This window comes from Cervus elaphus, chromosome 15, assembly GCF_910594005.1.
Source record: "Cervus elaphus chromosome 15, mCerEla1.1, whole genome shotgun sequence".
NCBI lineage: Eukaryota > Metazoa > Chordata > Mammalia > Artiodactyla > Cervidae > Cervus > Cervus elaphus.
This window is the reverse complement of record NC_057829.1, coordinates 25,406,422-25,421,420: the sequence shown is the minus strand read 5'-3', so window position 1 is coordinate 25,421,420 and position 14,999 is coordinate 25,406,422. Positions and strand designations below refer to the sequence as shown.

The window sequence follows — 14,999 nt, the reverse complement described above, 5'->3', positions numbered from 1 at the left end:
CTTGGGGAGTGGGAAGGCCAGTCCCCTCTACTGTGCGGGGATCAGGCCCAAGCAAAGCTGCTGCGACTTTCTAGCTGGACAGGGAGAGACTTCTAGAAACAGCAGGGCTCCACAGCCAGCCTGCCTCCTAACTCAAGGTGCAGCTCAGCACAGGGACAGTGATCTCAGAAGCCCAATGTCTTAGGACAGCCTGTCAAACCCAAACAGAGCCAAGAAGCTCATACAGTAAAGCAGGCTGGGGGAACAGATGACAACCTGGCCTTGAAGTGTTGAAGGAAGGGCCTTCCCCCTCTTGTTCATGTTCATGAATCATCACATGGTACAACTCCTCTCAGCAGAGATGTGGAAATCAGGGCCAGAAAAAGGGCACAGCCCAGGGCAGAGCTGAAACTGACTCTGAAGCCTCTAGGATCTCAGGTGGTACCTTCCTGGTCCTCAGATGCTCAGGAGGGGGTGTGAACAACAGCACAGATCCCGAGGCTGGCTGCAGTACCCCCCACACTGCCCAGCCAGGCAGGCAGCTGGTATGGGGCTCAGCAGACTCACATCATACGGACTGTGGCCCTTTAAGCAGCCCAGGAAGCACGGGAGCCACATCAAGACACACTTGCAGGATACTCCGTGGGAGCCAGAGTGCCCAGAACCTCACCAAACAAGGGGCCTCTTTCCTCCTGTTCATCAGATGAGCCCTGCCTGGCAGCTGGCTGGGCTGCCCTCTGTCTACCTGGGAAAGAAGCTGGGAATGGGCGGTGGGTGGAGGGAGGTAGAAAGGAAGTGGGTTCTCCTGCCTGTCTGCTCCAGAGCTCTGCAAGAACCCCAGTGTGAAAGCTGTTTTTCTTAGAGAAGGTGGGCCCAGAAGCCCAGGAGGGGAAAATGAGGGAGGGAAGCAGGGCCGGAGAAGGACAACTCCTGGCTTTGGGAGATTTGGCCAAAGTCATGGTCCTCTCAGCTTTTCTATTTCTGTCCCCTCTCCAAACAGCTCCAGATCTTTTCCTCCCCACTCTCTCTCCCTACCTCTCACATTTCCACAGTCCTTCCTCTTCCCTTAGGATACTGCCTCCAAACTCTGCTGCTCTGGCCAAACGCTGGCGTCCAACGCATCCCACATGTGCCTTCAGCTCCTAGCCCTACATCTTGGTGACAGGAGGGCACAGCACCTCTTCTGGTGGCTTCAAGCTGCAAGCCATCCGTCATAGGATGTCTATCACAGACACAGACAGAGGCTCCCAGGAGTCTGTGCTAGCAACTCCCTGGGCTCCAGAGAGTTCACGTTCACACTTGGTGTCTGACACAAGCATGCAGGACTCGGTCAGACTGGGAAGGAGATGGGGGCAGGGGTGCCAGGGTCCCAGACACCACACACTGGGCTGGATCCTGCAGACTCAGCTCAGAGGCAGGGGGAGATGCTGGAAGAGAACACAGCCTCACCAAGCCCCACTGAGCCATCCAGCCAGCATAAGTACCCAGTGGCTCCACACTGGTCTAAACTCAAAAGTATCTGTGCCCGACGCCACCTCCTGCTCCCAACAGACATGCATAAAAAACAACTCAAGACTGGACATGCCCAAGTGAACAAGCCAGTTGTGGCAGGAGGCACCGTAACTACTGGTGATTCGGGCACTCTGACCCCTCATGGGAAGGGGCACAGCCATGGAAAATTTTCCACTCCCTCTCTCAGCAGAGCAACAGATGTGCCTGAAGTGGCTCAGCAGAGGCCTGTGAAGTGAACGTCCCAAGTGAGATGTTTTACTTGCAGAGGAAACTGGGGAACAGGCAGTAAAGGGTTAAGAAGGACTCTTGCTTAAGGGCAGAGCAGAGATTTCAACATCAGATGCACTTCTCTTTCTTAAGGGGACTGACTCAGGAAAGAATGGGTTCAGGGTGATGAATATTATTTTAATGAGTGCTCACGTTTGCAGAGGATTCTGCCATTTATACACATGCCTTTCACATCTCATCCCATCTGGATGTCACAGAAAGGGAAGAAACGAGCCCATGGATGTCAGGTGGCTGGCATGAAGTGGGCGCTCAGTGTGGTAGTCCCCTTCTCCCAGCACAGTAAGTCAGTGAAGCAGGCAGGAAAGATATCATTATCTTCATTTTATAGCTGAGGAAACGGAGACCCATGACTCACACACAGTCACGTGGTTTGTAAGTGGCAGCTGGATCTAGACTCCAGGCCTTCCAACACCTCTTTTGGGGCTCCTCCTTATGGATTTCTATTCTTTCTCACATGTGGGAAGAACACAGGGCTGTGGATGAAGAGAACTGAGTTCAATACCTGCCATTTATTACTTGTGTGACTTTGGACAAGTTACTTAATCTCTCTGATTCTTGAGTTCCTCTTTCAAATGGGAATAATAATATTTTCGCTTCCCAGATGGCGCAGTGGTAAAGAATCCGCCTGCCGAGGCAGGAGACGTAAGAGACACAGGTTCGACCCCTGGGTTTCGAAGATCCCCTGGATTAGGAAACAGCAACCCACTCTGGTATTTTTGCCTGGAAAATTCCATGGACAGAGGAACATGGCAGACTACAGTCCATGGGACTGCAGAGTCGGACACGACTGAGCACACACGCAATACTTTCACCTCAGAAAGCTACTGGGAGGATTTTAATAATGTGTCAAAAACTCTTCCCAACCTTCCACTGAAATGACCAAAAGGGAATCCATCCCTCTCACTCGCCTGTCTAGCTCATAATCACACGTTCCTAATTCCCTTTATCTAAATATCTAGAGAAATGCATTGATTATCAGATATTACTAACCCATCGTGTAGAAAAGAAAACGAAAGGCAGGTGGTCATTTGCCTGAAATCATAGCAAATGAAAAGATTCTCACAAAAGTCCTCTGAAACGTTTGGATTGTTTTATTCTTTTCTTTTAAACTAACAGTAAGTTACATATACTTATTATTAAAAAACACAAACAATGCATAGAAGTGCTAAGAAAGAGTCTGAGTTCTTCCCTCAACCTCCCTAGAGAAGTTCCTTGCTAATACAGCTTTATGTTCTAGGGCAGTTTTCCTACTTAAACATCCACACATACAGAGCTTGGTTTTTTTATAAACACTTTCTCCCTTGAAACCTTAACTCCATCTCTGTTTCTTCTGGGAACTGCCTCTAAGACTCACACTAACAGCCAATTTAGATTTTTAGGACACTGCCTGGCTCACGGATACGGCATGGACTGAGCAGTGTAGACACCTACGTCAGACTCCAGCTTTGCCATCTTGTAGGCACCTCAGTCTTCCCATCTGTAATGTGGCTGTGTTCACCTGACCCTGACCTACGAAGGCCTTCTACTCTGCATGGTGCTTGTTCAAGTGCGGATTCTTAAGCTATCCTGTCCAGAGAAGCAGGGCAGGGGCCATCACATCCAATGCCCTCAGGAAAAATCAGAGTCTAGAGAGGCTGTTCAACTGGCCATGGTGACCACCTGGTGAGTCAGACGGTAAAGAATCTACCTGCAATGCAGGCGACCTGGGATCGATCCCTGAGTCGGGAAGATCCCCTGGAGAAGGGAATGGCTACCCACTCAGTATTCTTGCCTGGGGAATTCCACGGACAGAGGAGCCTGGAGGGCTACAGTCCATGAGGTCACAAAGAATCGGACACGACTGAGCGATGAACACTTTCGAGGTGATCACTGGTCAGCAAGAAAACTGGAGTGGACACCAAGTTCCTGGTTCTGTGTACCCTTCTTGCTCAGCCCAGGGCGAACCCAGCCCCAGGGTCAGAGAGCAGGGAGATGTGGGAAAACGGAGGCATTAATGCCACCACTCCATCCACTACAGAAGCAGTGTACAGGCTCCCTTGCCTCACCAAAAGCACACCCTCCAGCCTGATTATTCTGGAGGACTCGCTCACCCCCCAGCAGCCACCAGCGATCTGAACTCATTTCATTTTCCCTTTCACACCATCCGGGGAAAGATGCTCAAAGGCCATAGCAAACCCAAAGGTCCTGGCCTAATGGCACCCTCTGCCATGGTGGGTACCATCCCAAGTCCCGCTCTGGCAGGTCCAACCCCCTTCCTGCCTGCCCAGCCCCACCTCACCATTGAGGGTGGTGGCCCAGGAAACCTCCCTTTCTATCCTACTTTTGGCAGCTAGGCCCTGAGCAGGCAGGGCACTGGCCACAAAGAGAGACATTTCGGACGCCCTGGGTTCCCTACCAGAATCATCTGCCCCGGGCACCCTCCTGCCTTCTGCCCCACTGATGGGCCTTCCTGACAGATCCGCTTCCACTTGACTGCCTGGGCCCGTCAATGCCGCTCAATACCCCGCTCCTTTCTCCACACACACCTCCTCCAAAGGGCGGGGTGATCCACCCGCCTGGCACCAGTTGACACTCTTCTCAGCATCCCCTCGGCCCCTGTGCTCAGCGTGGAGGAAGCAACCTGCCCGGGGACAGCAGCAGTGAGTCCTCCCCGGGCACCGCAGCGACACGTGCATGGTGTGTGCCTCCCGTCAGACCGTGAGTGCCAGGGGTGCAGGGGCCACACTTCCAGGCCACTGGGGTCCCCACCCCCTCAGGAGGCTTCTCAGCTGGGCTGAATGGCTGCTCTCCTGGGTGAACAGGGGCCTCCAGTGACGCCTAACCCAGGAGGTCTTCTCGGAAGGGTTTGCTAGCTCAGATGAGGCAGGAGAGTCCTCCTCCCTGAATGACACAGCCCTTGTCCAGCACCAGCCCCTGACTTCAGCCTCATGGTGACTTGTGTGGAACCAACAGCCCCTCTGTGAGGGAGGGACTGCTCCAGGCGCTGTCCGATCCCCCCACCCCTCGCAACATCTGCACCCTGGGGTCCGGGGGGACACAAAAGCTCTACAGATAATCAGGAGTCTCCACTATTCAAGGTGGCCAGAGGCTGCTGAACACCTGAGAGAGGAAACGTGTTTAGGAAAATAAATTCCATTTTAGAGGCTTCTGAGTGAGAGCTGTGTGTGCAGACATCCCCAAAGCATCAGGGTCCCTTCAGCAGGTTCAAACATTGTCCTCAGAGGCTCCCCTTCCCAGGCCCTTTCCAAGGTTCAGATACAGCTCTCGGTCCTTTGTGCTTCTGAACGGTTAGTTCCATTTCAGTGAGCATGGACTGAGCACCCACTAAGCACCAAGCACTGTTCATACAACACTTCTGTTTAATCACAACAAATCAGGAGGAAAATGGGATCCCCATTCTTGATTTGGAAACTGAGGTTCTGGGAACTGAGATAATAGTAAGCAGCACTGGAGGCCCTGCTGGACACTTCCACCTGCCCTGATCTAAGCGGCACACGTGCATGGTGGGCTCTGTCAGCCCCGTTTTACATGGGAGGGACTTGGGATCAAGCAGCCAAGGGGAAGGCCCGAACATCCAGCATCTAGGATCTAGGGCGGCTCTGGCTTCAGACCCCAACCTGGTGCTCCCCAGACTCCTCTTGCTAGGAGGACTGCAGGAGGCCAGAGGTCATGCCCAACGTCCTCCTGGTGACCTTGGCTCCTGCTATGAGGCACTTTCTGCTGGGCAGAGACCAAGCCCTTGCCCAGGATGAGAACACAGATGTCATACTGAACTAGCTAAAAATAAAGGAGGTACCCAGTCCCTGACCGTGAACAGAACAGCCCTGGAATGTGGCAGGGCAAGAACAACAGGCTTCATTCTGGGCCTTGTGGTCAATGGCTTGGGCTGGAGCCAGGCTCCAGACTCACAGTTTCCAACGTCTCAGGTGCCTCCAAGCAAGGGAAGAGAAGATCCGAAGTATAGACAGCTTTCCTTTACCAGGAGACATCCAGACCCTGGAGTCATAGTTCCAAAGCACTGCGGCGGGGGCGGGGGGGGGGGGGGGGTGTCGCAGAACAGTCTGGAAAGCTAAGGACCTCAAGGCCTCCTCCGGCTACACGGATTCCTCCTATAACCCTGGGCACATCACTTCCATCTGTGTTTTTCCTATCAGTAAAAGAGCATCATTGAAAACTACCCTCTCGTTGTCACATACAGTGGGCACCGGAGCTCCATGACACCATGGATTCTTCAGAATACAAGCTTTTCAGAATCCTATGGTGGCCAAGCAGAATGGCACCCAGGATTCCTGCCCAGCTCGGGGGTCTGGCCACCTACCCTCTGTTATCCAGGAAGCTGCACTCCTTCTGCAGGTGCCTACAGGTGTGCTCTGGATGAACAATAATAACACCTGGCATTTACGTAATTCAGGACACTTTCCAAGTGTTTCCATATCCATTCTCTGATTTAATAAATAGGCAGTGAAACACAAACCACCTCATCTGACAGATAAGGGAACTGAGACCCAAAGAGCTTGATGCCCACCTAACAGTACTGCTTCAGCTACACGGATCCTTGAGAGAGAAAGGATTCCAGCCTCCTGGTTTTAAAGATGAGGAAATCAAGGCCCAAGGACCCCAGGAACCTACTGCTTTAAAAGAAGAGTGCCTCTGTCCAAACCTCTGAGCCATAAAATTCACTTCTAGCAGAGTGCTTCCAGCAGGAATATAATGCAAGGCACATATGTAATTTAAAATTTTCTAGTACCTACATTTTTTGAAAAGGTGACATTAATTCTAATAACATTTTATTTAACCCAATATATCCAAATTATTATTCCCACATGTAATTAATATCTTTTAAATTATCGATGAGATATTTTATATATATTCTTTGTCATACAAAGTCTTCAAAACCCTGTATTTTATTTTCAACAGCACAGCTCAAACCAGACTTGCCACATTTTAAGTGCTCAATAGCCACACATGGCTAGTGGCTCTTGTTCTGGACAGCAGGGCTCTAGCACTCCAGTCACATCTCCATCATGGAGCCTTGAGTGACAATTTCTGCTGGGAGGCCACTGCCAAGCACGGCTGTGGAAGCCTAAAGCCCTGGACCAAAGTCCTGGATCTGCATGAGGAGTGAGAGCTACTCACTAGGGTCTGGCACACCTGTGCCCCATCCCAGCTCTGGCCAACAAAGATCATGTCAATTCCACTTCCTGAGGCTTCCCTGCCCCACATGGAAGAGGTAGGAAGAAATACGTACATTCAAGCTTGCCGGAAGGGCTCCACCAAATCAAGCATGTAAAATTATTTCGAAAATGAAACAGAACTTAGCAAATGTGAGGCAGTGTCTTTGTTACAATGATGGCCTGGAGTCTCCTACTTGATTCATCGCACCCACCCTGGCAGGGTCCTGGAAGGCACTGGGGGACATCAGAGAAATGAGGTCAGATTGAATAACAAGGCTGCAGACGAACCCCACGCATCAGTCAATCAAGGAAAGCAGCTGCTTACAGAAGGGCCAGGCAGACGTTGGGAGAGAAAGCGAGATTGATAACGCCTTACAGGGAGCATAGGGAGGTCTTGCAAGGTGAGCACTGGCTGCCCCAAATGTCCTCTTTTACATGCAAACAGGATGGAGGGAGAAGGACAAATGGACAAGGGGTACAGAGAGAAATTTGAAAACCAGAGAAAATCCCTAACATTCATTGTAAAAGACTTTATTGGGTCAATTTCCTTCCCAGGTGGAAGGAGTTGGTCAACACTGAGCAGCATGGGGGTGGAGGGGTGGGGCGTGGAGAGGTGAGGGGTGGAGGGTGGCGACGGGCAGGCACAAACCAGGGTGCTGGTGCTGGGGAGGATGGGGAGGAAGGGGAGACGGGAGTCAGGGGGATTTTGAGGAGTCTATGCCCAGCTCTGCCTTGTCCCCAGTTCTTTCCTCCTTTGAATCTGTTTCCCTCAATAGCAAAATGAGAGTTGGATGTGTTATGGTAGAAAGAACATGGGTTTCTGAGTTAGGGGAGCTGACAGTGTTTCTATCACTCACAAGCCATGCGGTCAGCAAGTCCCTCCACCACTTGGAGCCTCGGTTCCTTCATTTCCTTCCTCGGGGGGACAGAAGCAGGGTCTCTTCCAGCAAGTCCACTTTTATACACATACCCAAGAGATGAAAGTATGTCCACACAGGGAAAACTGCTCACAGCAGCATTACCATAACAGCCTCAAAGTGGAAACAACACAAACATCCTGACCTAACAAATGTGTAAACAAAATGTGGTATGTAAGCACAAATGAATATTACTCAGCAATAAAAAGAATTTAAGTACACGCACTTATGAGTACATATGTATGAATGAACCGTAAAAACATGCTAACTGAAAGAAACCACACACAAAGGTCACATTATTACATAATTCTGTTCATAAGAAATGTTCAGAAGAAGTAAACTCATTAAAAAAAGAAACAGATTAGTAGATACCAAGGCGTAGGGAGCAATGGGGAGTTACTGCTTAACAGGTACAGAGTTTCTCCTGGGGTTGATGAAAATGTTCTGCAATGAGATGGTGGTGACAGATGCACAAGTTCATGAATGTATTAGACACCACAGACTTGCACTCTTTACAATGTGAAGTTTTGTGAGATGTGAATTATATCTCAGGGTAAAAAAAAGCAGGGGTTCTGCCAGCAGACTTGATGGGTCTGCATGCTGACTCTTCTGTTTATACCTGAGCCTCAGGGTTCTCATCCAAAAGCAGTGATCATAAGCGATCCCCACTAACAGGGGAGCTGGGGGGATGTAATGCCTTTGGTGCAGCAAACAGGACAGGCATCACAAGTTGGCTTCGGTTAGTATTGTGACTACTGATGGTTAAATAAGAACCATTTTAGGAAAGACAGGCCGCTAGCAGGCATTCAATGCGACCTTCCCTCCAAGGTCTCCTCAACGCCTCGGCGCCTGCAAGCCAGTAACTAAGCGTGGAATTGGATGAACATGATCCGACATTTTCTGCCTCTCACAGGGCTCACAAGACCTGCTTCTATTTGCGAAGGGCTGGGCTGCAGACTTCACATTTGTTTCCCTGCCGCGGGGGACACAGCCACCCTCTCCTTTTAGGGAAGATAGTCTGAGTCTGCCAGCTTTGAGCGTTCTCTAACAGAGAAACGTTTAGGGGGCTGATAAGCCAGCCCTGCCCACCCAGATCCACCCAGGAAAAGACAGGACGCGCGGGCAAAAGCACACTTGTGTGTTTCAATTCCCAGGAAAGTTTACAAGATTCACGCTAGAGCACAAGGGGACACAGAGAGTCCTCACAAGCTTGTCCTTGCACCCTCCACCCCCTCCGCATGCATTGTGGAAACAGCCGAGGAGGCGGGCACTGCTCACAATGAGTTTTCAGCCTCAGTCAGTAATACTCTGGCAGCAAGGGCTCCCTTCGTAAGGCAAACTAGGAAATGGCTATTTTTAAACCAAGCTCAAATGCTGTCATGTGCGTGGAAATGTCTGGGAAGAAACAGTCTGTTTTAAAATTGTCTATTAAAAATTTTAAAGGTTTTACTGCACCAAGAATTGGCCGTGGAACCACAGGAATCTGTACAAAACTTTGTTTTGTTTTTTCTATTTTTTTTAACTTTTTATTTTTTATAGGGGTATAGCCAATTAACAGTGTTGTGATAGTTTCAGGTGCTCAGCTATACACATACATGTTCTCCCACAAACTCCCCTCCCATCCAGGCTGCCACATAACATCGAGCAGAGCTCCTTGTGCTATACAGTAGGTCCTTGTTGGTTAGCCATTTTAAATATAGCAGTGCGTCCATGTCCAACTCTAAGTTCCCAGCTATCCCTTCCCCACTTCCTCCCCCTGGCAACCGTAAGTTCAGAACCTGTACAAAACTTCTAACTGGAAGCCTGATCACGAAGGCAACCTAGCAAAACATTAAAAATGGGAAGATATACACACTCTTCCACCAAGCAATTTCAGCCGTAGAAACACAGCCTAGAGCAACTTCTTTGTGGACAGAGGATCCCTATGGCACTGCAATTTAAAAAATCAGAAATTCAAAAGCACACCAAAAGAACTGATAAACTAGTTTAGTGTGTTCACACAATGTAAGAGCAGTTTAAATTGATGAAACAGAGGTACATGGATCAACATGGAAGAGTCTCAAATATACAATGTTGAGCTTTTAAAGAAGGCCAGTTGCAGAAGGATACAAACAGAATAAATAACACCATTTACAAAAGGTTCAAGCCATATAAAGTAACAGTACACAGTGCTTAACAGATACATGATATGTAATAAAAAAATTAAACATGCAGGAAATGATAAACACAAAATTTAGGACAGAGGTCACCTCTGGGAGGAGAAATGAATGGGACTGAAGAAGGGCATAGAAGCAGTTTCAGTTGTGTATCTGTAATAAAATTGCAATTGTGTCTGTTACTTTTCAAGCTATGCAGTGGATACACAAGTGTTTGTTATATTAGCTTCAATATTTTTTATGCACCTTGAATATTTCAGAATAAAGAATTAACTCTTATGTACTGATTGGTGGGGGGAGAGAATTAAAATACAGATTCCAAGTTAAATCACTAAAAACAACAGCCCTCTGGACCCCATTCCAGGTTTTCTAAGACCTTGAGAAAGTTACTTATCTCCTCTGGGCCTCCAGCCAGTCCCTGTTTCTAAAAGGGGAATAAAATCTCTGCCTTCTGTCCACAGGCAGCAGGATGTGCAGGGAAGGAGCAGTGAGGGGGACGGAGCCGCCCTGGGACGCTCGGGGATAACACTTCCTGCCGTGACAACCTCACTGAGGTTTCTGAAAGATCAGATGAAAGCACACACATGCCCAAGTGGGTGTCAGTATGTCTGTGTGTACTGTTAGATACAGACAGACATATATATCTACACACACAATCGATATCTGATAGGGCTTCCCAGGTGGTGCTAGTGGTAAAGAACCTGCCAGTCAATGCAGATGTTAAGAGACAGGTTTGATCCCTGGGTTGGGAAGATCTCCTGGAGGAGGGCAGGACAACACACTCTAGTATTCTTGACTGGAGAATCCCATGGACAGAGGAGCCTGGCAGGCTACGGTTCACAGGGTCACAAAGAGTCGGACACCACTGAAGCGACTTAACACATATGCATGTGGCGCCCAGAAGGTGTTTTAAAAATAGAACCATTTAAAAAAAGAGAAGGCAAAACTACATTTTGGTAACTATCCATTTGACTCACTCTTAGGAAGTTTTTAAGTATAATATTCCCATTTGTACATTTAGAGTCTAGCTTCCCCGCCACACCACCCCCAACTCCCCCCCACCCCTGCTACAGCGCATGTGTAATCTTAGTTCCCTGACCAGGGATCAAACCAGGGCCCTTGGCAGTGAAAGTATGGAGTACTAATCACAAGACGGTCAGGGAATTCCCTAGAGCCTGACTTTAAGCAACTCCTAGGCTAGTGATTTCCCACCCAAAGATCTGACCATGGCCCCCAGAGTTCTCATAGCATTCTATGCTTTGCACTTATCATATGTCAGCAGATAATTATTTATACTCCATGAGAAAACAGGGACTATTTCTTCCAGGTTTATAGTCATCACTCCAGCCTAGCACAGTACTCTGCACATAATAAAGAACTCAAACATTTTCTGAGGAAATGACTGCACTCCCATGATCAGATTTGACTCTAAAGGTCCTCAAATCAATTAAGCAGATGCTGGCGGTCTAGCCAGGACTACTTCCTGGGCACAGAGGTGTATGTTGGCCTCTCCAGCATCTCCCCCAGGGCCTCCTCAGGCATGTTCAGAGCTGACTCCAGTCGCTAATTCTACCAGGCAGGAACCCCTGACTACAGGAACACAGTCCTTCTAGGAGAAAGCTGCCCATGCTTTCTCCAGAAAACAGGAGGAGTGTGGGAGGACGGCACGGCACGGCCAGATGTGAAAGTCCCTCATACCCACCCGCACTCCCAGTTTATTCCCTCACGACAATCCCAAACTGTCAAATCAAAGGAAGTGTTGGGGATTTTCTGGGTGGAGAACTCCAAGGAACTTCCGAAGGGTAGAGGGGACAGGGGCTGTGTAATGAAGATTCCCCAGGGAATGAGGCTCTTACTGGGTATTTGCATTAACACTAGATCAAAAGGTGCAAGTGATGGTTTTCTATCACTTCTCTCTCACTCCCCCCACCCCACCCCCAATCAAACAGGAAACAGCCATTTTTTAACTGCTTGCTTTTGCCACTGGGACACTTGGGCCTCAGGGAACTAGAACTCGGCAGCCCGCTAACTGCTAGGCATACTCTCCTCCGTCTTTGCGAACCAAGCACTAGAGGACTTTGGACAAATCACACTTGTTGCTCATCTGCCTCTGGGAATTCCGTCAGAGCATGGGGATCCCTCCCAGGGAAAATCCACTGGCATTTGTCACCATTCTGACAACCCTGGAGGTAAGGAAGTCTAGCCTTTCTTTAGAGGCCAAGTTCTAACCTTGCAGGGCCCATCTTCCTTTCCTGAAGGAATAGAGCCCTATGTAACCCTCCACCTTTCTTCAGGCTTTTAATGGCTAACCCAAGTGGAGGAAGCAGGCGAGAGGAGAGGTATGTTAAAAGCTGCTTGGAATTCAAAAGACACAGGCTCTAGCTGCAGAATTAACAGATGGCTAGAACTCTGATGGATGGAATGCACACAAGCATCCTTCTCCTCCCAAAAGCAACAGAAGAGTAAAAGGGATATCCACGTTTTGTACTTTTGTACATTAGACTGAAGTCAGTCTAATGCCAGGGCACACTTTTCACTGTACCCCATCATCTAACACTATGCATACGCAGTATGGAAAACAGCGATCCATGCTGGGAAGCCAGATGCTTGAAGCATTTCAACACAGAATGTATTTATGAGGTTGAATTACTGATGTCCCATAAGCAACGGGGAGAGAAAAGATACCCTTTCATGATCACTTTGATATCCCAAGCAATCCCATAAACCTTCACTGGCACCATCTCCCCTTTCCCACCCCCAGGATAGAAGAGCAAGGAGATGGATGAGGATTTCTGGGGGATGCCAGAGCTGTCTCCAGTGCTCCAGAGGCCACCTAGGGCTGAATCATCATGGCTTGTCTTCACTGGGTCCTCATCCGGCTGCAAGTAGGGCCCAGCTCCACAGGAAGAACAGGGCTTGGAGTCCTGCAAGTGGAGGACTTACCTTGAACCCTACGGTAAGTGGTCTCTAATAATCCTGAGTCCCAGGAGAACAGACGCGCTCCCTTGTTGGAACTCCAAAGTCAGGTTGACTTTGCTGTCCAGCCCACCTTATCCCAGCAATAATGTCACTCACTTTGGGTGTGGGTCAGGAGCATCTGCCAGGCTCGGCAATGATAAAATGGGCGTCCTTCCCTACAGCTTAGGCTGTTTCTTAAAAACTTGGTGCCAAAGCTGGTAGAAGAGAGAGATACACCTTTCACACCTGCCAGCTGACAGTTTTTTATGTTAGAAGTCAGGGGAGGGAGATGTGTCCTTGTGCAAGAACACACACGCCACAAGCATACAAGTCAAGACCTCCATCCGACTCAAAAGAGCAGTTTCTTATTTGAGCTCCCTTGGGCTGGCTGGAAATTACAGCTTAAGAGAGCGGTCACGTAGAGGGATAAAAAAAAAAAAAAAAATTCCATTCAGACGTACCGCTCCAGACCTGAGGCCTATGAGCAAAGTTTCCGGTGGCCTCCGCGCCCCTCCCTGTTTCAGGAAGCTATGCGGGTCGCTCGGTCCTCAGATGAAGGGAGCAGCCGCAATAGCTGGGAGAGCTGGGGTGACAGTTTTCCCGGACCCCCGACGCCCTCCACCGGGAACCCCAAATAGAGGATGCCTGGCCTCCAGCCAGCACCCCCGCCTGCCGCGCACTCACCTCCCCAGCATCTCTGTGATCACTCCGCCCACGGCGCTAGGACCGTACCAAACAGGCCCTGCGGACCAGCCCACCAGTCCCCACATGGCCACCTCCCCGCATGGCCCGGGGGCCCATTTGACTTCCACAGCCCGTTTCAAGGACACTGCAGCAGGCAGCCCAGTCTCGAGGGTCTTTCCCCAACATATACACAGACGGCCCCAGGAAGAATCGAAGGGCGAAGACTTCCCCACCGCCCGACAATCCAACCAGTGCTGGCCTGAGGGAGGCTGGGCGCGGGAGGATGGAGGCGGCTGCGGCGGCGAGCGGATGCCGGAATGCAAGGCTGCGGGCAGAGCGCCGGACGGCGGCAGCGGCCCCGGCTCACCTTTTTGACTTGGTCATCCTTCAGTTCGGTGAAGTAATAAGCTAGGAGCTGCGCGGCGATCATGCTGGCGGTCGGGGGCTCGGGGCGACAGGCGGGCGGCCGGCGTCTGTCCTCCGCAGCCCGGGCGAACAGTGGTCCTCTGGCGGCTGCTCCGCGGCTCCTCCTCCTCCTCCGGCGGCTCCTCCCCCACGACCAGGAGCGCGGCTCCGGCTCACGCGCTCCCGGTCTGCGCGCTCCCGTCCGCGCGAGGGTGACAGTCGCCAGCCGGCCCACCTCCTCTGCGCCCATTGGCTGCCGCGCGCCTCGGCTGCGCCCGGCGGCGGCGGGCGGGCCAGGACCCGGGGGGCGCGGCGGCCGCTCCTCCCAGCGTCTGAAAGAGGGCGGGCGACGCTGCGAAATCCCCCACGGCCAGGCATCTCCCGGCACGTCCCCCACGTAGGGAGCCGGCGCAGGGGCGGGAGGTTTTGTCGCGCGGGCACCGCCACGCGTGGCGGCGTCCTGCTTGGGCGGGGCGCAGGCAGGGAGGCGGCCCGGCTGGCTGGGGAACTTGGCAGCCTTGCGGGGTGGGGAGGCAGTCCCTTCCTCGGAAATTAGGATTCGCCCCTGTTAGTTCCAGGGAAGGGGAAACGCCCTAAGGGGACTCGAAGAAGTGGGCGTGAAAAGCCAGCGGGGCCTGGCTTGGGAGGCTTGGCGGTCCTCGCACCAGGGCCCCACGCCTGCCAGCTCTCGCGGGTCCAAGGGGCCGAGCGCGGAGCCCCACCTGGGTCCTCACAGACGGGGCATCACCCCACTCCACCTTGGCCCGCCCGTGCGGCAGCACCTCCAGGCCTGATCCTCCGGCTGGCGGATTGCATTGCTAAACCAAGAGCGACGCCCCGCAGCGTCCGCCCCTGAGTCACCGGTTCTTTCAGCCGTCTTCCCCAAGGGCGCACGCCGCACGCCGCTGGGCGGGACTTGAGCTGCA

The 14,999-nt window shown here is 51.3% G+C and overlaps 1 protein-coding gene across 1 annotated transcript in view; it reads right to left on the bottom strand.

The window, feature by feature from the left end:
• The window catches only part of HK1 (hexokinase 1), a 68,532-nt gene extending 54,303 nt beyond the window's left edge, over positions 1–14,229 (bottom strand). Inside the window, exon 1 of the mRNA XM_043925297.1 lies at positions 14,036–14,229. Coding sequence (XP_043781232.1) covers positions 14,036–14,098 — 63 coding nt within the window. The 5' untranslated portion in view covers positions 14,099–14,229. The remainder of the gene's footprint in view (positions 1–14,035) is intronic.
• Positions 14,230–14,999: the final 770 nt, after the last annotated feature.